We start from the raw sequence: 25,449 nt of genomic DNA on the forward strand, positions 1-25,449 counted from the left end.
TTCTCTGTATTCTGCTTTTCAAACATGGGAATTTGTTCCAGAAAAAAGGAGGTTTGGTGATTTGTTTCTATATTAAAACTGAGTCTATATACATTGATTATTAGCAAAGTACAGCATTATGAAGATTAAAGGAACTACACCTGTGCTAAGTACTGCAGAATTTCATGGATGTCAGTATACCACAGTATAGCCACTGAAAACTACACGTCAGGCTTGAGGACTAAGTCTTCAGATGTGCCTTTGTTTGGTTTTATTTTTTGGTTGAGCATCTGTCCTGGTTCACTTACTGAGAATTCATAAACCTAACAGGTGACCTAAAAAGAATGTTTTAAAATTATATGACAGAAAGAATGAGTGGTTGGTTGTGAATATATTTTATGATACATACACAAGATAGATATTTAGAGTGTTGTTAACATATTACTGGTAACAGGTATGAAAAATCACGAGGTTACATCTTACAATTTGCCCTCTTCTGGTACATATGGAAAACAATAAAGATTGATGCATGCTCTGTCCTTTCAAAGTGCAAATACCCACATGTGCATGGGACCAGTTTTAACAGCTGAGCATCTGAAATTACTACAATTAGCACTCAGTAAACTATTCAGGGGAATTTGTGAAAGTAAATTCTAGTATTTGTGCACAGAAAGGTTTAGATTGGTGCCTGTCTCAGAAACATAAACAAATATTAGTATAAAAAAAAAAAAAAAAAGTCTTCAAAGGAAGGCCAGTGGCCGAAACCCCATCTTCAAATAATAGCTTTAAATCCTATTTTTGAGACTGGAAAGTACATTTTGGCTTGTATTCCAATCAATTTTGTGCAATTTTTATTATAATTTATCAGATAACAGAAAATCTTTAAATCTGGATAAGAGAGAGATTTGCTAGTTTATAGCCATATATAAAATACCACATGGTGTGTGACACTGCACAATGCAAGAGAGTCAAATAAAGATTTCAGATGTTATCAAAGTTATGTAATATCAATTTAAAAGGAAATTAATTCTTCAGGAAACAGATTTTTTTCCTAGCAAAATTTCAGAAACGAACTGAAACATCCAGAAAGCTGGAATTTATAAGCAACTGCTTTCCCTTCTACTTTTTTTAATGTGTGTGATAAACCTCGCACTTAAAAAGTATCAAATCCAAAAAATATTACATGTATTTATCTCTAAGTTCATGGGGTGAGACACACTAGCCATAATTATCTCCAATACACTTATTTAACCAAGGCCTAAAATGTTTGTTTCCTCTCCATATACATGTCTCAATAAAAGATAAATACAGAGGAAAAAAATGACAAAAGGGACAGCAACACCAACAGTTCGTTTTCCAGTGTCTTCACAGCCAGTGAGCGGCAACTGGAATCTTTACACTGTATTCATAACTGGAAGTACAAAGACTGGCTGGAGGGGGAGGACACTTTAGAGGGGAAAGGTTGTCCTCTTTATCATATATATTTTAACTTACAGCTAGAACCATTCATATTGTAAACACAATCTAAATAAAAATGCAGAAAGTTATGTTAAAAAGAAGAACTATTTAGGTTTAAAAATAGTAATGTCAATTGGAAATACCTAGGAAATCTGTAAGTCTAATTAGGCTTTTTTCCCCTCTGGTAACATATAAAATGCCAGATCTTTGAGTCATCCACATACAGCTGGATATATCTCTGAGCTTGTACCATCCTATTACAAACAGTATGCACAACACACAGCATACAACAAATTTACACGGACTCTGGAGATAAAAATCATCCAGTGAGTCTCAGTTATCTGATTTCAAACTCACTGTCAAGGGGCAATAATTTGTCATTTCGGAACACAGAGGGGAAGAATGATGTTCCTTATTGCACAAAGACATCTCTTTACTTTAGATTATTTCCAAATGCAGATACTGCTTAAAGGTTTGGAGTCTGATCCTTTTTTCCATAGCACAATGACAAAAAAAGCTCAGAAGCCAAGGACAGGGAAAGAGCTGATTTAGCATTTTCCCATTCTAAAATCCTCTGTGAAGGGGTTTTAAGTGTGAAGAAGAAGTGAGAATAGGTAGGTAACATGCACTAGAGCTAGTTCCATTATTAACTCTTTCTCCGCAATTTCAGGAAGGGTTAGAAAGCAACAGGGAAGGGTGGTGGCGGGAGAGGAAAAACTGTATTTTTTCAATTCTTTGTTGGTAACCTGAAACAGGAAAGAAAAAGAGACAGAATCACACAGAATGACTGTGTCAGGCAGAAGAGACTGATGATGGAATAACTTAGACTTCTTGTTGATTCCCAGTTTTATTATTCGTTTTTGATAGCAGCTGCAGAACCCTAGACAGTGGGGAAAAAAGAAAATAAAAAAGAAAAAAAAAAGGGTTCTGCACATTCTCTGAAGCCCACATTCCTTTTGACCATGAAACTCTTCCTCAAGTTAAGAAACACTCCTTACAGTTTCCTTTCTCCTCCTCTCCTGCCTTCAATTATTGTCCTTAAAAGCACTGTTTCAGAAGCTCTCCCTTTTTCCTCTCTTCGTACTAGCCCTGCATGTAATCACTCTCAAAATTGAACCAGACTAAATACATAGTCTTAATTAGTTTTGCTACTGATTCATAAAACTTGCTATATTCCATCCGCAAAAAGCAACTATTCTACCCTATTTCCAGTATAAAAAACCTCATGCTGACAGTTCAACTGTTGTTAGCACAGGCTGGCACAGTGATTTCTTCTCCAAAGCATTTATCACATCAGTTTTCACTACATCCAAAATTATACAATAAAAATAACATATCTGTATGTCCAAACAGCATCAACTCCTTCCTTCAAATTCTCTCCTTATAAAATGGAATTGTGAGATCCCTGGCCAGGACTTCAATACTGTCCACAATCCCAGGTAAGCTCACACTTAAAATTACTGTCTTTTAAAACCCTTGCTTAATTGATGCCAGGTAGTTTTGAACTAGCATACCACTACCTTAAAGCTCACTTAATGGTATTGTCTGTTTCTACCCAGCAATGTAAATACCTGTTTGATTAAAAATTACACCCTGCTGCTGCAGACATGTTTAACTTTACAAACCACTATATATCAAATAGAGTTAGATATCTAAATAACTTTGCAGATCTCGGCCAAGATCTCTCAGCAATTACTGCAAAATCATCTCTATCTTGTCTTAGATCACACCTTCAACAGTAAAGCTCAGGGTAGCCACAGCATCTTCTGCACGATTTAACCCCACATGGTGAGACAACGCTCCAGAGGATCATCAGAAGACTTCCACATTTTCCATAGGACTTGGCCAGGACAAGAAAGCCACAGAACCTGTACCTGTAACTTGGACATCTACAGACACTTTGAGATGCCTGCAAAGACTGTCAGACTTTTAAAGAAAATAGCCACAAAATCCCTTGGAAATGATGCCATTTAAAAGTTTTCATTCTTTACCTGTAACGTTTGGAAAATATAACTACAGCTTCTTACACAGGGATCAGATAACAGGTTTGGGGTTTGGTCACGCATCATTATTCTCTGAAATATAAAGCAGTTCTTTGATATACTCTCTGATTGGCATTTAGTATACTGGGTGTACACAGAAAACAAAGTACTCATATTTGTTCAAACATACAGCCATATGCATGTATTCACAGAACTAGAGAGAGATTCTATCTATGTTGGCATTTCCAGGAACCTAAAAATTTGCAGTCATTTTTCTTAAAAAACATCATTTAAGCTTTCCAAAGCTACAAGTCTAAGGTCAGTTGCAGGCCACTCATTGGCAAAATCTATGCGATGGTGAAGTCTTCCTGCCATGTGGATGATGATGCCTCATCAAAGCACCTTCTCCCCTACGTGGCTATGCCCAAGAGGAGACGTCCAACACGTTACGCTTTGGGTCCATTCAGTGATGGTTGTTCTTGCTCACCTGCTGTCCCAGCACAAAGCTGGAGAGCAAACTAATACTGGGCTAGATTAAATCATTCCTTCAGACAGATCTAGTCCGTAAGGTGTCATTTCCACCCTTGTTTTTTATTACTCATCTATTGTAATATTGTACCATCTAGCTTTCCATCCTTTTCTGAACATACCGGACACGCCATCACTGGAAATACACCTCAACACGGCCAAAGTTAGAAATTTTCCTTTGAAACAAACTAGATGTGCTGCACTTTACAGACAGCCGTATAAAAGGAAAAGCTTTGGCTATGCCGCAAGTTACTACACCACCAAACCGTAAGGATTTAACTTTGACTTCTCTTTTTTTATTAATAGAGGCATAAGCATAATCCTCCAGGCATGAATGCCAGGAAGGCAAGGCAATGAGAATAAATGTTTAAGGCTGTTGAATGGGCATAGCAACTGTAGTCCCTGCCTGCAGCTAACTATCGCTACTACAAAGGCGTTCTTCCAGTTACCACTACTAATAGTTGTTGCTGGGCAGGTATGTATATAGGAACCGTAGTTTAAAAGGGAGGGGAACAAAAAAAAAGAGTCTAATCATTTTCTGTTACAGACCAGAGTTCTGCTAAAGAAATTTAATCCTTTTTTCCAATATGGAAAGAAGCCAATTGTGTACAAGTTTACTGCAATTTCAGTCAGTGTGTGAACTCCAGTAACATTGATTCTAACAACCCCTTCCTCCTCCTTTAAAAAAACCCAAACAAAACCCCCACCCAAACAGGCTACTCGGACTGATAAATTCTTCCCTCCATCTTTCCCTCCCCCACAAGTTGTACCTTCAATACAGCCAGAACTTCCCAGATCAGAGGACACTGTCAGCGCAGGCTGACCAATCTCAGAGGCTTTTTTTTTTCCTTTTTTTTTTTTTTCTTCAAGATACTCCGTGTTAACAGCTTGAGGGGGTTCAATCAGCACTGCTTTGATCTCGGCTGGAACTATAATTATTTAACATTGTTACAAGGATTTCTATAATCCATCCTACCATTAAATCCCTTTTACACCCTCATCTTCTGAAGGCTAATCTGCATCCGTACACTCAGTTTGTCTCTTCAGCTGGTTTCATCAGGCTCTGGCATTCTCCAACATCCAGAGTGATGGTTCTTTTTTTTCTAATGAAATCATTTTCTTTCAAATTGAAAAGCGCAAAAGGTCTTGTGCATTTGCTACCTTTTGATGAGATAGCTACATAACACCAATATAATCCACTGTTTGCTGCAAACTTCCTCCCAATTTCATAAAATTCATTTTCTCTGTGGTGTTTTCATTGAATTGACAATACATATGTGTGTGTTATACACATAGCTGAGGAAAAAAAAATCGAATGAACACCAGCAGATGCTCTTTGAAAATACAGCAAAGCCAAGAATAGTAATAGCGTGTTCACTTCTCACTATACTCTCCTTGATAAATACCATAGGAAACACTGTATCCAAACTTAGAAAGCTAGGTAAATAAATTTTGAGTGCTTGAAGAGAAAACGGAAATATTTTATAATTATAATGTATGAAAGACAGACACCACATGGAAAAAGGACTTTAACATAATCAAAGGAAATAAATGACAGAAAGAGAATGAATACAGAGCAGAGTAAAAATGAAAAGCATGAACAAAATCAGACCAGGAATATAAAAGGAGATGATCAGAAATTACGAATGATCAAAAGGGAGTAAAAAGAACAAAAAGCTTTCCTCTTTTTTTAAAGGAAACGAAACTGGATGAGAAAAATGACATTTTTTCAGCACGTGTGTACGAGTACATTGGGAAAACTGCCTCTTTGCTGCACGCGTTTTGTGTGAATCATTTGTTAAGCAACCAAAATGTAAAGACATTTGCTCCGCTAAGCACCACTGGACTGTCACCTCGATAGCCACGGTGCTGTGACCGTCTGCATGTGTGAAGGGGAACACAAGTGCAGGCAGGAAGGTGGGGATGACAAATACAGGTAAGGACCGTTGGGCCATAATTACAAGACAGAACCACATACAAGCTTAGGTGCTACAGTTTTCACATGAAAATTCATTCAGATAAATAATCTCACGCCCTCTATCTCACAATGCATACCTATGAGGTTAATTAAAAACAGTATATATGGACTTGTTTTATTATTACAAATATTGCATAAGGAAAGCAAAACATGAGTAGGTAGTGTCTGTACAAAATAAAAACTGAAGAAATAAAGTCAATGAAAAATATAAACAGAATAGGCCACAATTAAGAAACTCGCATAGAGAAAATAAGAGCTTTAAATGGGTAAATTTTATTTTATTCCCCTTAACTGCTAAGATAAGGTTTAGCTTATCAGCTGACGCTTGAGAAAGTCATCAAGCAACAGTCATAATTCTAAAATACTGCTTGGACTTAGCTAATAATTAAAACAATAGGCAGTAGATTCAACTGATTTTCAGAAGAAGAAACTAAGAGCCACTGATGCTTCACACAGGGTATTTCAGAATACCCTTTCAGTCAAATTTATGGCACTTTTTTATTTAAAAAAAAAACGTAAAAGATCATAAAAAAACTATTAACTGTTTTCTTTAAGAAAAGATTTGTCCTTAGGAACATTTTGGACATTAGATATCACAATCTTTTTCTATCCCTGGGCAATATTTTAACATCTTCTCCTCTCAATTCATAATATTAGTATATTCCTACATATAGTTACAGATATAGAATTACAGCAAAAATCTTACTACTAGGAAATAAAATAAGATCAAGACTCATGTGCATTATGCCACCACAAGACATTCACAACTGTAATCAGAGCCATGAAATATGATGGGTTTTTTAAATTTGCAGAAGTTTAAAACTGCAGAATCCAAATGAGTTAGTTATCATTTAAAAAATTAACGTGTTATGTAAGGCCTTACTATCCCACCACTGACAACGAAGTCACTATGAGATGAAAATGAACAGCAGCCTCACGATTGAGCTCCTACTTCTCAAAAGAAAAATTCATTTTAAAAAGTATATTTGAGTCAAAACATCCTGTATATTAAGATAAGTATTTTCATAAAAAATGTTTCAAAATAGGAAGGAAGTTAGAAAATCAAGCAACTCCATGAAGCAATGTTCTGTAATTAACAGAAACTCAAGAAGTTACAATTTGAAGTCCTTATTTATTGTATTCAGAATTCTGGGTCTTACTGAAGTGATTTACTCAACCTTTAAGGCCCTTTTACATTGTCAGAGGAGTGCAAAGGGGCCTTCAGCATTGCTTTGATTTGTATCCCTATTAATTGGTGCAAGCTAACAGTTTGTTGAGTACATAGAAAGTACAATGACAAAGGCAGCTCCTTCCTGGAAGAGCTTATGTCCTAAGGCCGCAGTCCTACAAACACTTACGTGTGTGCTTAACTTAATGCATGCAAGTAGTTCTTTCTTTGTTTAATGGCATGCTTATATGCATTAAATTAAAAGTTTGTAAATGCATTGCAAGATGGGAGCCTAGAAGACCAAAAGCATTCTTCTAAATGTAGATATTTTTCTTACTACCTGGAGAGAAAAAAAAAAAAAAAAAGACTTATTGATCCTATCTTCCAATGCCAGGTTAGTCTGGAAAAATAGATTTAAGCATGTATTTCTTGCACTGTTCTAGGAAGTCTTTTTCTTGGAGACTTAAGATATTTTCAGATTTTCAAAAGCATACTTGTTCCTATCTCCCATTAATAACAAAGTCCAGGCAGATGAACACTCCCCTGGTGACTGTGGCTAACAGCCTTTCTCCTAAAAAGTAAGTGCATTTGTGAGTCTTATGCAAACGATATATGCATTCATACATTAACTAGTCATTAATAGACTAGGTATTAACTCCATTGGCATCAATGTGTTCTTTTCTATTTACTTCAACAGGACCAGAAATTTTAATGATATATTGTGAGATCCTTAAATTTAAAGACCAAGTTTGACTACCTTGACATAAAATAATAAATTTCTGCCCTCTGTTAAAATTTAAATAGGCATAAGTAATTGCTGAATTTGGGCATATAGCTGTCTAATGGTATCCACAGTGCTTATTACCACATTTCTGGAGAGAAGACAATGTTAAACTTAGCGATATTTGACAGCATGTTACTCTACAAACAGTCCCCTGACATCCATAGGGTATCACAGGGAGTGATGAGTACTCCAACTGAAGGTGGCCATGTTAGGTTACAGCAGTCAGCTTCAGTATTTGGTATTCTTTATTTATGCATACAGACTGCTTAATATAGATAAAGCAAAGCTCTGACTGCTGGTGAGCAAAATAAAGTCATATTTCACAGTTATGATGTCATCAAAGGACTATATTTCATGGCTATAACATCTTTGCAAATACATACATAAAGTGGTATCCCCAAGGAGCACTACTTGCTAAGTCTGCCTGAGGTCCAGCAAGGTGGACCTCCTTAAATTCCATTTAATGTACATTAAGATTTGAATATCAAGGAAGTCTAAATAGCCTGAGGGTAGAAAAGGCATTCTGAGTTTCATACACTGTAGCACACTTGATATATTACATGAATTTTTCTATATGTTATGTGCTGTGTTATCTTCAATTCACTCTTTTTAAATTTCAGCACACTGTTTTCCTTTTATGCATTTATCTGTGCTTATATGCTTTATATATTATATGTAATTACAAAATTACAACTCAAGTGAATCTCATATAATATATAAACTATCATTGACGCAGTCTCAGAATTTCAGATCTTGAAAATAGAATTTGATTACTTTATTCACTCTAAACCAGTATCACTGTAATATCAGCCTTAAGCAATACGGGCTGCTAAAATCATTTGGTTCCATTTTTCCAAAAAAGAAAACTGATAGGATTATTTTCGTTATAAATTAATTTTACCATGTCATTGCAATTATGACTTCTAATTAATGAATGGTTTCAGCCTCACTAACTAGGTCAGCATTTTTCTTTTAAAAATATATCACTTTTCTCTTTAGATAAGCGTCATGATATGTCCAAGCTTTGGGGAAATGCACATAGCATTTTTACAGGGCAATGATCCCAGAAGCTGAGAAACGGTGAAAGTAATGTGAGATGCTTTGCTACATATTCAAGTGATTTTTTGTCTATTTTACGAGAAAAATTAAAAAGCAAGCAGATGGCAACAGGCTTTTTAATAGGGAGGATCACAGTTTCTAAGTACTATTAGAGTATTATTTAATTTCTTGACTGAGTTTCCCGGTATGTAGAACACTGAACAAAGTGAGACCAGTGAACCAGTAGAACAACTAATCTATTGCATCATTCTTGTCAATATGCATCTGACATTGTAGAATATATTGACAAGAGGCAGAATTAAAGGAGAACAGGTTTTCTGCAATCAGATGTATTCCTACAGAAAAGTGTTAAAGGAACCTGAAACTTCTTCGTGCGCCATGTAGGACAGAGTCCAATGCTCCTTCATTGTCCATTGCTCTGTCAGATCACATGTTTAAAGGTACCATAGCAATATGCAAGAACATTTCTCCAGTGTCCCCTGAAGATGTCCTCTGGCACGTATACACCATTTTAAATTCTGCATTGTTCCTCTCCCATTCACATCCCTGTCAACAACCTTATCACACCGTTTTTCGATTCCAGATGATTCATGCATTGTGGCATGAAGATACAGAAAAGAAAATTAAGTAAGTTGTAACTATTAAAACAAGGATTAGCAGGACAAGATGAGAGAAAAATAATTTCCTTGGAAGAGGCTCAAAATTTGATGGCTAAAATGTTATGGATATAGTAATTAAACTAAATGCTAGCTCTTATCGGACTGTAACACACCGAAATATCTGTTGTTTTGTTGTAGGTTTTTTTCTTTTTCTGTTGCTAGAAATAGTCATATATTTAGAGAGCACCTCTTAAAGAAAATTCCCGTGAAAATTTGAGATCCACTACATACTTTGAAAAGTAGTCAATATCAAATGCTAAGCAGTTCTGCAAGTGGGGAAAAGTTTTTTTTCTGAGAATAAGTCAATAAAAATCATAAAGTACAAATCACAATAGTAAAAGTATTAAGTAAATGAAGTTTAAAATTATACATACTTTATGAGATCTAAACAAGTAATATGAAGCATTTACAATGTTGCATCACACAAACCTTGAAAACGGGACTGTATTACACCTACGAAAACTCTCACTGAATGCTTATGATGAATGCTGTCCAGATAGTCTCATTTTTTTTATGAGAACTAGTGTTTGTTTATATATGCAAGCCAAAGATTTATGAACTGATTAGTAGTTTTGGCACCACAGTATAAGTATCAAACTTCAGATAACTTAATGAAGGGTTTTTTTCACACAATGATGTAATTTGAAATTCAGTCTCCTTTAAGAACCACCCAGCCCAAAATGCATATATGGACCACTCTGAATCAGTATGTCCGTAGTGTACATTGTACTGTCTTTCTAAATTATCCACAATAATCCATCATTGTGGTTTTATGCTGATGAAGCATCTTTAAAATCAACACAACTATATTGCCATAAAATCAGAGAAGCACAGACCTAAACGAGCTCACTTTGAGTATTTTCTCTAAGTAAAATATGATTTTTACAGTTTTATCCTCAGTCTTTGAAATATATCAGCCAATATTTTTTTATAACAAACAATATGCCAACGCATAATCATGCAATACTCACGTAAAACAAAATTATCTAAAATACTGGAAAATTTTTCTATCTGTAATCCCCAAAAATATGTTGTGAATTCGAGTATGGCTGTTCAAGTTTTCCAGCTTGAATACACTGCTTAATGGTCTTGAGGGAGACAAAGGGGAGCAAAGAGAAAAAGTAAGCTATGATGGGACAATTTGATTCATTTTTTCTGTAACATATCATAAAAGATGGAACAGATACACTGGACTGATTGCCCACATTGGCAAACTAGGCATACACAAGCACCTTCTCCACGAATACGATTTAATATGCTATAGATTAAAAAAAGTTTTTTGAATCAGCCCTGATTATTAAAAAGCACATTTGGAAAGCTCTGAAATCTTTGAGGGGAAAAAAAAAGCCCCCAAAACAAACCATGAGCTCAGACGTCCTCTACACATTTTAGAAGGTCTAAGCTAATCAGCTGACTGCAGGAAAAACTAGGAACAGTGGCCATTGTCTAGTTACAGCTTTCCAAACATAGGCTTTAATCCTTATTAATTCTGCCTACCCAAATATCTGCATAGGTATATTACTAGTTTTAACTCTGGGCCATACTTCTGAATATTTGGTTCTGGGGTTTCTCACTGATTCCATTAGAACATGTTTAAATAACTAAAAATTTTGTAACTAAACAAAAATGCGGTCTGATGCTATTAAGACAACCATGCTTACTTTTGCCATGTTGTTGAATAAGTGCTGAGTGATTGCATGAAAGAGTTTATTGTAGCTTTTCTGTATGATGACCATTACTGCATTTTACAAAGATCGTTTACACACACCCTTGTCTGAAGCCTACTTCAAGGAGAGAAAATAAGATATATTATTCAATCCATATCCTTCTTTTGAGCACGTGATGGTAAAGCACCCTAAAAAATGAAGTGTGGTAATTAAAAACCTAAACCCAAATGTGTGCTGAGCTGGTCTCACTGAGCTAAACACAGATACTGAGAAAGTCAAGGCCAGAATTGAGAGGAATTTTGCCCTTAGGACTCTGTCGCAGACCCATGACCACGATGTCCAGGTTCCTTTTCTGACTCTGAACCATACTGAACTGTGTAATTTTGGGGGTAAATACTAGTACCCAGTTTGTCACTCACATGTCACATTAAATTTTTTACTCTCAGCAAAAGCTGGTTCTTTCGAATGGAGGTACAATGGTTCCTGGTGATAATGTTTTTGTTGTTTTAGTTATATTATTCCAACTTTTATGGTATGATGTCTTAGGAGAGAGTAAATAAAGCAGTTTTCAAAGGGGTAGGAGGAAAACATATTTTGAAAATTAAAATATTTTCTTTAATGATATACTGAACACAGGATACAGCACTGAAACCAACTGAAACCTGCCAATTTAAGAAATAAAGTTACTAGCATCTCTCCCTAGGTGTTTGCATCCAACTGCTGGACTACAGCTTTGCGTGGTAAATAATACTATGTTGTGTATAAAGTTTAATATAGTAACACATCCATCCTTCAGTTGTTCAAGCTAGTGTTGCTATGCAGTATTCCGTATGCAATAATCTTGGATGAATGAATGAGAAAGACACAACAAAGAACAAAATAGTTGTGGACCGATTACATGTCCCTTTTGATTCTCACCCCATCTGTTTCCAAAACCAGACATTGTTTCCTAGTCCTTTGCAATTACCAGGGTGTTATATTGCCTTTATGACCAAACTACAGTGGAGACAGCTGAAAAGTGCAAAGCTTTCTGCCAGCCTCTGCAGGTCCCTTGGTGCATGAAACTACAAGAAACAATGTATTGTAATGCAGATGTTCATTGATTCCCTGCAGAATTTCACAGACTAGGAGTCCTTCACTGTGTGACCTACAGGGATTTGTACTTTACATACATACTATATAGCGTATCATGTCCAAAGAGAAGTACCTAGTGAATCTGATCATTCGTCCCTTGCACATGCCTTTCCCAGCTATCAACTTTTTTCAGAGAACAAGAAGTCTTTTGTGCTTGAAATGTAAATGCCAATCAAATTGGAATACATTTCTAATGTGTATCACCTTTCATTCAGAGTTCAATGCCTTCTACGAGTCAGACCAATGTTCTTGCCTCATGCTGGACATACACAAGTACAAAAGAATTTAGGAAGATACCGGATCAATTTCAAGTCTACCTAGTCTAGAAACTTGCCCACTTGCAGATTAAGATGGTTTCCAAAGACCAATTTACAACTAACACACTAAAAATTAGAAGCCTTGCTATGTCAAGTAAATATTTCACAAATGGGTAAATAAAGGCCCAGGAATAGTAACTGAATACCATCAAACCAAAAACTAATAGACTTGAAGGTTTTAGATAGTTTCACTTTTCTGAAGCATTTTGACTGGGATAAAAATGAAGTTTTGCACTTGAAAATATTCTAAAAGGCTAATTGATTAAATAAAATTAAAGTTCTCCAAATGTGAAATGTACATACGAGAAAATGTTACTTCTAAACTAGGTTCATTTCTATAGTGACTAATTTTGAAATTAAATTTAAATTCACATGTATATGTTAACTGTGTGAAAAAATGATAAGGAAATGGCATCCCAACTGACAAAACAGTTGGAATGCTTGACAGAGGCTCCAGTATTCAGTGATGAACTCGCTGCTTTTTGAAATTTTAAGTTGCAAGTCAAATGAGGTAATGCTTATTTCCAAGTTTACAGAATCCTACTATATTTGCACCTTGAATCATGAAAGGGATGCTACAGAAGTGACGTCAAGATGGGAAATATCTCTTAGTTTTCAAAATCTAGTACTGCCTATTCACATGATTTTAGGGGAATTGTATTACACCTCAGTTTTCTCTTAATGGGCCTTGCTGACCACTATTTCTGGCTAGTGAGCATCATTTCATTTTGTCAGGTGTGACCACAAATGAAAATTCTCCCCATGACTTGATTTTATCTATTACACATGCTCAGTAGGTCACACAACAGCCTGTTTCCCAAAAGTCAAATTTGCGCGTGGGGAAGATGACAGCAAAGGTTTGGTTGCTACTTCCATTTAAGTTCACACAGCTACTCTCACTTTCTCATCTTTCAGGCCTGTACAGGGAGCAGTCCGCCAACAAGATCAATTGCCTTGAAGAACAGCCAATTTCTGTACTAAGTATGCCTGTTAAAGGAAGGTTAATTACATGTGCCAAATAGGGCCATATTTATGTGCTGGGAGACTTCCTTAGCCTTTAAACAGGTGACTGCACACAAACTACCTCTGGAGAATGCTCCCTGCAATGCTTTAACTCCTGAACCTTGGGATCTACTTGGGAAGAGTGTCAGCTGGCCTCAACCAAAATGATGCCAGGGACCATTTTAACACTTCACAAGTATATACTACTCAGCTTCTGTCACTACTGAATCTACTAGCACAGGTGTAGCCTATTTTTCCTTACAGCTCTTAGCCCTGCATTTCTCATTAAGAGACAGGAATGTGCTCATCACGTAAGAGCAGAAAGGTGAGGGCCTGAGAAAGATCTGCAGGAGGAAGCAGCTGCTACAGCCAGCAGAATAATTCATCAATCCCAGCTAGTCACGGCAAGATGGATACCCTGGTGCTCCTATAAATGGTCCCAGGTTATACACTAAGAAGGACTTTTAAAATATCATGTATTTAAATATCAGTTCTTACAATCGTTTGATGATATAAGAATCTCAGCTTTTGTTATAAAAAATGGGGCAGGAGGGCAAACCTCAAGAGTTCATGCTTTTAGCAGACATTTGGCCGTGAGTCCCAATGATGTATGGATGAAGTCTGTAAGTTATAGGCAACAACTACACCATAAAGGTCAAACAAGTTGAATATAGTGCAAGAGTACTTGGGGAACAGTGGTTTTAGTCAATCAGACCTAAAATGGAATGATGCCTTTGCAGAGTTCTGCAGGTAAGAGTTTCAGGTCATCAACACAAATCTGGGCTACGCATGGAAAAGAACTGGGAACACTACAGTCCTTGAAGACTTGGATCAGTTCTATATACAAGACTGAAAATTATTTGAAATCCTGCATTTAACACACAGGTGTGGTGACCTCTTAAAACAGCTCCAGTATCAGAACCCAAACCATGAAGCCAGTGGTCCACTAGCATTTACTTCACCTACCTTAATATAGTATTCAAGTGCCAAAACAAGACCTGCAGTGCAAAGGTTAACTTGATGACCATTACCCCCTTACTTTTGCTATTCTGTGTCTGCATGGCCTCGTCCTAGTTCCAAACCAGTGATGGAAACTGGATCAAGATCCACAGAAATCTTTCCCTGCTCCTCCAAGGTCCCCTCCCAACCCCCGGTATGGGAGCCCGGCTCTCTCTCTCTCAATATCCACTTCACTATGGAAGATTTATTTAGACTGCCTCTTGTTTCATAAAGGGCTCCAAAAGTCTGTAGTGATTTTTGACACTTTGTTATAATGTTTCTATGACCCCCACCCCACCCCCTCCTCACATACCACACCACCAGCCAGCCTCATTTTCATATGGATACAAAGCATCGGGATAAAATGATGGTTCATTATAGTGGTACAGAGCTCTTATCTTCATCCGGCAAGAGTCATTTCCTTCCAAAGATTGAAATGCAAATGTGAAAATTAATGATAACTGCATTATCTGATAGCAGAGATAATACCGATTCACTGTCAGAGTAACACACAGTCGTTCTATGATTTCCTCTGCTTCTTCACAATATTCTTCTTACTGTCAGACTATATCTATGGTTAACTATGTTTCATGGATTTTTGTTAATTTACATCAAATAGCATTTCCAAGATCTTATATCTACCACATTTCCCCAATCAAAAAAGAAACGAAATCAGGACAGTAATCTCCAAGTCCTTCTTAGGACTGGTTTAAAAAGAAAGAAAGAAAAAAAGAAAAAAAAAAGAAAAAGAAGTAAAAAGGGGAAAAAAAAAGACTATCATTAATGTCTGTTTCCATCTTGCAGTGGTCTACCAACCATTCCAATATATATTATACACTTTTGCTTTGTAACCCAAACTGTTTATAGTATTACTAAATAATGCAGAGTAAACCCAACAATCAATACATATTTGCAGTGATTCTTATGAATGGTTACAGGAAATCTATTCAGAAAAGCTTTTCAAACTACCTTTCATAGCAGGTATAAATGTGAACCTGGCATGTCAGATGTTTACTAGAACCTTTCTGATTCACATCTTGCTAAAGCAATACACCAGAATTCACACGAAAGCCTGTTTCTCTCTCTCTTTTATTAAATATTAATAGCAGCAGAGCTCAGTATATCATTATTTTAAAGCACTATTTAATTTTCTGTTTTTTCTTACACTTTCTGATACATTTTAAAAAAAACACCAACCTGTAATAGTAATTAAAAGAAACTATACTGTGCTATATTTAACTATCCTTCGTACTTTTTTCAACAGTTCCCTGATATATGTGTATGAGTTATGATGAGTCTTCTGAGATGTAACATGAGTTGTGACTTCATCCTGCTTCACTATTATCAATAGCAAAAGTTCTGTTGATTTACTGGAGACAGAATTTTACACATGGGAAACTTTCACTGTATTTGGAGATTAATGAAAACAATACATAAAAAATTAGCATAAAATGAAAATGAGAGTTTTAGTTCTTATTTTCCACTGCATTTTTTTTTTCATTTTGGATATGTGGACAAATCACATTTCCTCACTTTCTAAGAAAAATGCAGATAAATTTCAAAAGAACTTCTGAGACTGACTTTCAAGACTATCCAACTTACAAAATCAGCACGTTCTGCAAGAAAGCTGTGCTCCTTTACAGCTATGAAAGTAAGAGCTCACATAGGGAATAAGGATGATCTAGTTGACAGTATACTACATGTGAATTAGGAAAAAAGAGATCCAATTCCTCCTTAGGACCAAGATTTTCTGAGTGGCATTAATTTCACCTTCGTAAACGCCTTATACTCAGTTCCCCAACTGCTAACACAGAGAGTATTTCTCTGTCTTAAAAGGCAGATACCACTTCACTGATGGCTGAAACGCTCACTGGTTATTGGACCTCTGTGGGAAGAAAGTCAAAAGAACTGAGCACATAGGATGGTGGAGTGCGTTTTGAAAATCTTTTTGGCTTGGTTAGTCAGAACTAGAAAATTGTGTCTCATCTGTCTACAGTGAAAGAACTTTCCCTTGTTTATTAGTCACAGAATAGGTATGGGATGTCTTCTACTGCATTGTTTTATTCCATCACTACAGAATAATAGCACAGAATTTAGAAGAGCACAGAGAAGCTACCATTCTTAACATAGCTTGAATACACAATTACTGGAGAAATAAAAATTGGGAGTTGCTTATGTGGAGGACTGCTAGTGCTTATTAATTATAAATGCATCCAAACAGTACAATATTTATAAAAGTAATATATAGTATATTCATTTATTCATTCCATTTTAGTTACAAGGAATTATCATGGTCAGCCAGTCTAACTTCTGCCCCAGTGGAACCTACCCCATTTAAAAAGTCCAGTGTTTACCACAGAACTGGATCATGTTCTCTAGGAAAGTATGCCAACCTGAATGTAAATATTTCTAATGACAGATAAATGACTTCTCATAAAATGTTCCAATAATTAACTTTTTAAGCACTAAAATCTGTTCTTTGTGTCTGAAAATTGTGGAGCTTCAATGTCCATTTAATCGTCTGATACTTTTGCTAGAAAGAGGTGCCCATTGTTATCAGATTTTCACTCTGAATTTAAAGCAGTTTGTAATCAGGTTGTCCTTTAATATTTTATTTGATAAAATAAATAGGAAAAGGACCTAGACTTTTTCATAATACCAGTTCTTTCAACATTCTAGTGGCTCTTCTCTAAATCTGTTTCAAATTTTAACATCATTCTTGAAGTGTGAATGCAGGAGACAGATCCCTGTTTCAGCATGAAACAAGACTGCTAACCAGACAAGCAAGATAATTTGAGAACCTACACATATCCTTTAGCCACAACTCTATCTTTTGGGCTCAACCCTGGTTCACTAAATCCCAAGACTTTTTCAGACACACTGCTTTCTGCAGTAAAACTTCTATTACCTTCTCGCAAGAACGTGACTTCATATTTAATTATACTGAAACTAAATTTTTGCTGCAATTAACATGTCAAGTTATTCAGATCCTGCAATAGCAATACCTATCCATTATTCAGTATTTTCTTTGGATTGTAAACATATTGCAAAGAACTAATATACTTTAGCTCACCATTACATATTAAGTTGGTTTTACAGGATCTATTTTTTCCATAAACCTGTATGGATTGGCATTCTTACTAATCCCCCTTTAATAAAAGGGTCTTACATCACTTATCCCATTATTTTCAATGGGACCACTGTCATATGGACAAGTCTGTCATTATCCAGACCAACCTTGTCTTACTGTTGTTGAACACATTTGTTTCCTCTAGTGTTCTAGAATTTCCAAATCAACTCAAAACTTTTTTAAAACTGAAGACTGATGTGGGACAGTGGGTCACCTAGCTCCTAAAAAAGTTAAATTCAAACTGCTTAAATTAGTTAGGATTTAGCAGGTTTAACACATTGATCAGTTGTTGATGGAACAGAAGTACAGGCATCACTTACGGTTTTCCAGCACAAGTATGTTTTAAGTAGAACAGAAATATTGAAATTACTCTACCCTTTTTCCGCTCCCCTATAACAGTAAGAGTCCTGACTTGTAATAGATCAATACCAATTTTCTAATGACTTTTTCTTAACACATTTTAAAATGTCATCTTATTATTAATGAAGCTACTAATAGATTTTTAGTTACTTTTTTCTTTTTTTCTTTCAGCCAGGTATTACAGTTCCTAGCATCTGGTTACATCCACTGTTTCCCCATTCGTTTTAAACTTGGATTTTTCTTTTTTTTAAATTCTTTTCTAGGTAAAGCCAACATAGCCTTCACTTTTATTATAGATTTTGGAAAATCTAAAAAATTCTTTTTAAACACTTCCAAGTTATGATCCATACTTTTTCATTCAAATCTTTTCTCCCTTTCAATACAGTTCATATTTGCTGTGTCTTAAAATGACAAGTACAGTGGACTGAACTTGTATTCACCAATACAGCCATGACCACTGGATAATAAACAAGGACTAATTTCTAATTCTTTAAACAATTTTTCTTTATCTGTCAAGATGGCATATAATATATAATTTCCTTATATTGGGTTCAACAATATTTTAGTCAAGGAGCCTGATATCTAAAATTTCCAGAGATTTTAAGACAGTTCTGGTATGGAAGCATGGAACCTCTAGGATATATCATTCATAGTCGCCCAAGATTAGGAGGTTTTTGTTCTTACATAGAACAGATATCCAGTAGAAAAGGGAATGATCCTATTCCCTCGTGTGATGTCTGTAGTAGACACACAGGAGATCTGCCTTTTGTTCATTATGTGTTAAAACACTAATCACTGGCCTCACATGCACTGATATCCTAGCAATAACACAAAGGCTATAGAACTATATACATCTACATGTATCAAGGCATCCATCTGATAGCAAACAATGTATTTAAGGCTGTAAAATGACCTCTGCTTCCACGTTTAAAGAAATAAGCCTTTTCACATAAAATTTGTTTAAGCCCAGTCTTGCTTTGCAGACTCTTTCGATTCCTTGGACTTTTGCTGTTGGCTATAACAGAAAAAGAATCAGGTCCTTTACTGTGTGTCCATATACAGTCTATTGACCTCAGTTTCCATTATTTCAGAGTAGCCTTCTCATTAAAAAGAATTTCTAAAAAATGAGGACAGAAACAATGAAAATTGATGATAGTTTAAAAAACATTCAGGTAACACTCAAAGTGACTACACAGAGTAGGCATTATCTCTGCAATTCCTTGACGGTCAGTGAAGGTCACAAGACTATGTAATCTGAAAGACTGCTTCAGCAGAAACTCTTTGAAGCTACAGCACATTTAACTTTAGATTTTTCTTCATAAAAATATTCTAATTACAAAGGCTTGGGAATGCATGCAAACCATTTAACAATGCAAATTTTCAAACAAAATAAAACTCTAATTAATGCCGGAAGCTTAATTTTGACTCATTCGTGAGTAAGTTATTGCTAATTAATAACTCACAGAACTTTAGTCCCTGGCAAGTACTCGCTCTGAAAATAACAATATGTTCTCTTAGTGCTAAAAAAAGAAAAAAAAATAAAATAACAAAACAGCTCTACTATTTATATGAATCCTTGAGTTGTCACAGTTCACATTATCAGTTGACAGCAACTTGTATCATGCAGAACAGAGTCATTGTTGGATTCTGAGAGAGCTCCATCTCAGTAAGGAGACCAGAGGCAGACCAGGTAACAAAGAATGTATGGTCATCTACTCTTTGAGGTAGCATCTCTACTACGAGTTGGTAAAGTTGCTGAAGAAAAGTTTTTAATGGTTCTGTTTGTGCTGTGCTAAAATATGTTCCTAAATAAGCAAAATATTTCATGCTTTGGGTTTTTTTTCAAAGATCTGAAAGAAGTTATCTTTGTACTGCATGGTTGAAAATGATCTTCTGTTGATTGTTTCTTTTTCGGTATCAATAAATAACCAAATTAATTTCAGAGAGCATGCATGATGGAGAGTATGGCATGTGGTATGTATCCATTCCTTTCTTCATACATATTATACCCTTTTAAAGAACCAACATTTAAAGAAAATAGAGCTGCTTATTTCGTGTCGGTGGTCATCAGTTTTCTGCAGTCAAAAGGAATTTTCTCACACTCAGATTTCATTTCCATCTTATCCCATGTCAAAGCCACCAGTAAATATTACAAGAAATACGCACATCTTACTGTTTAACTGAATTTTTTTTCCCAACAAAATAAAACATACTCCTTTTACTCCATACTGTTATAAAAGGTATCTCTGAAACTTTTGTATAAGATAGCTCATATAAAAAGCAGTAACAGCCCACAAAATGCATATTCAACTATGTGGAAATACACTAAAAACAAGAAAGCAACAAAAAAATTACCAATTTCAGGCAGAGTTTATTTAGAATGAAATTAAAAACAAGTCGTGTTAATCACTAACAGCCTTTAAGTCTACTATGAAGCTGGAAAAGGCCATTCTGCTACATCCAAAGATGTCTTTTGTATTATTTTAAATGTATTGTAGTGTATTTTAATACTAAATCTTGCTTTCATATAACACCATAGTGCTTTATAGAGAATATCAACTTACTTGTGTATTATCATTAAAAACATTTTAAATGACATTGTAATAATTAGATATACTATGTCTTCATTTTTGTTTGCATTATATTTTCCAGCTACTGGTTTCAGAAAATTACCATTAGTTTTGTTCTTCTCTTCATGAAGAGCATACAGTAATTTGTAGTATCAAGCAAGGATGAAAATGATTGAAATATAGGATTTTTTCTAATGAAATATTATTAATGCATTATAAATTATTGATAGAACACTTCTGGAACTCTTTTCTGATATGCTCATCCTTTTTAGGGAAAATCTCCATAAGAGACACAGCTATTCTGAGAGTATGTTTGGCTTCTGATGCACATTTTCCAACAGCACTATTAAAATATAGACAATATAATGGACTTTTAAGGCCCATTCCAGAGTCCATATCCATTAAAACATTGCATTGAATTCAACTGCAGAATTGCCTAATTGAGAAATACAATTTACCCCTTTGTCTTAGGTACTTTTACAGTACAACAGAGGTTTTACATATTTATATTGAACAGATACTTGGAAAGTATTCTCATGCTACCATCACATCTTAATCTTAGCAATGTTACGCTTGCACCATCTTCACTGTCCATAATAGAAAATGTTACTGTGAATTACTGTTTGAATGTGAAGTTCTAACACTTCATTGACTGCAATCTAAGAGTTTCTCTTCCAACTGAAATCAATGACCAGGTGCGCTAAATGATTTCTACCAGGACAAAGCAGGTAAACAAAGTCCTTGAAAATGCCAGTAGATACCATACCTATTTGTTAAGCTCAACATGTTGCTAAATGTAGGCACAAAGCTTGAGACACAGGCATTTGGTTGGTCTTCCGGCCTCAGAAAACAGAGCAGAAAAGCTTGTACCTTAATACAACCATGGAACTGAGAACTTACGGATAAATTTTAATCCTAAAATTCTAAGCAGCAGTAACATTTTCCTTTATATCAAGTAGGTACATAGGGCATTTTATGTCGAACAATTCACAAAATGGTATAGCCAAAACGATTTTTTACTCAAGAACTTTATCTTAGTACTCATCCATCAATATCCTGGACTCCAAAGGATCATAAAAGAAATAGTCCATTAAAAATCGATGCAAAGCATAACACATCTACTAAAATAATAATATTAAAAAATATTGGAATTTAGTTTAAGAAAATTCTCTTGGCTTTCAGTTGTTTTTTCCTACCTGGCCCATCCCAATCTTCAGTCTCCACAGCAAGCTGCCCTGGTTTCTCTGACCTCGCATCACCATCAGATTCTGCTGCCTCCTGGATGCCTTCTTCATTGCCTGAAAAAACAATCAAAGAAATACAGTATTGACATATTTCAGTAGTGACTTTTAGGCAGAGCTCTTACAATATCCAAACAACTGTTTACATGTGTAAGTGAAAACATATGCATGTCTATAAACAGAGAGAAAATGAAAAAAGTATTATTAGACACATAAACATCTGTGAGTTCCCAGTGACCCAAACAAGCCCTGAGTATCCAATCCTTCCAGTTCCGTGGACAGACAAATCTTGGAAATCAGTGTTTACTCCATATGCTTAAAAAACAGAACCACAACTTGCACCTAATTCTGTAAACCAACGCACAAAAAGTCATTAAGTTTGTATGCACAAATGAAAGAAAGAAATCAGCTTGTTACTCCCCAGGACATATGCTTTCAGTTATGTGTTTTCTTGAATTGACACCTAACTGTTTCTTATGCATTGCAGATTAATGACACTCAGTACAAAAATATGGTCCACTAAACATTCTGGCTTTTCAGGCAACTAGTGGAGACCTACTCTGTGGTATTTAGGCATTTAAGGAACTTGCCCTTAAAGGTTATAAGCTACCAGCAAGTTCCTATGATAATTTTCTCCCTATCAAGCTTTAGCTAAAGAAATGCAACATTTCTGATGAATTTCAGAATTTTCACCATCCGAAAGTACCTGAGAAAGTCTGCCAGCCTTAGTAACTATCCACTATAAGGTTGTACAGGACACGCTGAATATTATGATAAGGTTAAATTTTTAGAGATGACCGTTTAATTATTATTTGAAAAATTCCTTGTTGAAAGTGCAGTTATTTCACTTCAACAAAGATTCTAGGCAAGCTCCATGCAAAAATACATTGAAATAATGACTACGAAAAAATACATCGAAGGTGAGGGGTTCAGGTATTAACACAAAATACTCTGGCCACAGTAATGTGTTAAATGACATGTCTGGGTGCTTATCCAGGCCAGTACTTTACTGCATTGGTCGATTTTTTTTTCACTACTAATCAATCCGAGAAACCCTTGCGTAAGGAGATACTATGAAGAATGGAAAAATCAAACCTACACAATTAACTACATCAGTCAAATAGGACTGAATTACGGTTTAATTTTTTTTAGCAAGCTCGAAGCAAACTTTTTAGAAAACTGTGTCCCACAGAAAAGTGGCAGCACTAAAAAACAAATGCTGTGTATTTTAGAATCTGAAAATCAGACTGTTGATTTAACAATAGCAGAGCAAGAAGGAGCAAAAGGCACAGCAATTAAGCAGTAACTTGTAATTTTTTCCCCACTCATGATAACAAAAGCTTTTATTAGCAACATAGGTAAAGAAATGTGATTACAACAAACCATGCCAGATCCCCATACGTTATCACTGGAGCTATATTTATACCAGATAAGCTTGTGACCCAGAGTTTTCAAGTACATGATTATATACAAACACTATAAAGTATTAACTTCATGTGCACATGTAATGTCTTGTAATAACACATTCTTCCTTGCATTCATAAAACAAACAGGTTTTCAAATCCTAAGTATAAGAGCCTGGTAAACTACTTCTCACACAAACACAATACTATATTCACTCCAGACTCCGATAACAAAAATATAGTACGGTGTATTTGTAGTACTAAAAATATAATCCAGTGTATTCATAGGCACTTAAAGCTAGAAGACATCACGAATTTCTAGTATGATTTTTCTATTAAACACACTGTATAATTTTACCCAGGCATCTGAAGTTCATGTGCGTCAGTTCAATCTGAAGTTAGCTTCAGAAGACCGTCCTAAATACTCACATGCTGAAAAAGCTATGAAGTTTCCTATAAGTAGTTTTAGCAATTATTTGTTTTTAACCAACTACCCTATTTTGAATTAGCATTTGTATAGCTACTTTGTAGTAACCAAACAGAATTCTTCTTTTTTTGGGTGGTGGCCTGAAGAATCTATCAGATATTTTTACCTTCACATATTTCTATTCATAGCTACTTACAGCTGCAACAAATTGTTCTTTATTGGAGAGACGCAAAGGACAATTTTCCAAGGTTCAAACCTGGCAAGATCAACTCCAGTTTTCTCCAAAATGTTGGAAAGCACTTCACAGCAAGGGCAATTCTGATTATGAGTTTCTAACTCAAGCTGTATAATCACCATCAAAAGCTCTTAAAATGTTCTTTGCATGGAAATTTTGTACTAAAGAAAATGTTTTTCCTCCACTGTAAACAATAGATCTCTATGGACTTACATGAGAACAACAACAACAAAAAAATTTAGAAATAATAAGAATTATTCTAGATAGAGCCCAAGCATGGAAAATTTTAGCTGTAAAATACAAAAGTTTTTCCAGGTTATAATATATGCAAACCTGGCGTTAGCATGCAAATTTGAGCATTCTTTCAATCAATGCAACCAACCAGAACATCAAACAAACAAAACTATCAGAATTGAAAGAGGAGGAGAAACTTATGTGAAAAGATTGGGCTGAAGGGCAAAAGAAGGACAGAATTACAGCTAAGGTATACAACTTACAGCACACTAATTAAGTATTTGGAAGATGAGGAAAGATCTGAAAATCTGTTAGCAGATGGCTTAACTTTCCGTTAACTTGCTTTTTCAGTGTTTCATGAAGTATGGTGTTACATGTTTTTCATAATCAAGTTTTCATGAACTAATGCATGTCCTTTGCAAATAGAGTAGAACAAAATGTGTAGAATTTACATTAAGGAAAACTTTGTTTTGCATCCAGAAGTATTTTTAATTATTTTCATTGATATTTTCTACTATTCACCAACTACCAAGTCCATGCATTACACACCTGAAATACCACACTGATTTCTCCTGTTCCCCCATACTACTCTCCCTCCGTACTGAAGCAATCTGCTTGTGAAACCAACAAATGGTACATGACTGTGGGCTTCAGAATCCATCAGTGAAGCAAGTCTATCCCAGGCTCAGCTGAGCGTCAAGGTCAGAGGAAAATGGACAACCAAGTGAACCAATGTACTGGAGACACTGCAACTTTAAGAAGCCAAAAGGAGGCTTAGCACAAGAGCTGATAACAAAAACACATCTCTCAAGCTTTTTTCTTTTCTTTCCCCTTACTTAATGCTACTTTAGCAGCTAACATTTGTTTAGCACAAAGGAGTTTAGTTCCTTACAGAATTTATTTTCTTTCCATTGTTTACTCTTTTTGTTCATTCACCGACTATTTTCCAGTCTCAATAAGACTATTTTTTTATATTTATTTTAAAACTGATTACATTTTTGTTCAATTTACAGGTGTAAACATTTAACTGGATCCAGGACATTTTTTTTTCTGTCTTCCAAGTCATAGAATCATAGAATCATAGAATCATTAAGGTTGGAAAAGACCTCTAAGATCATCGAGTCCAACCATCAAC

The 25,449-nt window shown here is 35.4% G+C and overlaps 1 protein-coding gene across 1 annotated transcript in view; it reads right to left on the minus strand.

Annotated features, from left to right (window-relative positions):
* Nucleotides 1–25,449, minus strand: part of ZFPM2 (zinc finger protein, FOG family member 2) — a 317,330-nt gene that overhangs the window by 214,346 nt on the left and 77,535 nt on the right. Inside the window, exon 3 of the mRNA XM_009276304.1 lies at nucleotides 21,971–22,072. Within this exon, the coding sequence (XP_009274579.1) occupies nucleotides 21,971–22,072 (102 nt within the window). The remainder of the gene's footprint in view (nucleotides 1–21,970; nucleotides 22,073–25,449) is intronic.

This window comes from Aptenodytes forsteri, unplaced genomic scaffold (assembly GCF_000699145.1).
Source record: "Aptenodytes forsteri isolate BGI_AS27 unplaced genomic scaffold, ASM69914v1 Scaffold385, whole genome shotgun sequence".
In the NCBI taxonomy this organism is placed as follows: Eukaryota; Metazoa; Chordata; class Aves; order Sphenisciformes; family Spheniscidae; genus Aptenodytes; species Aptenodytes forsteri.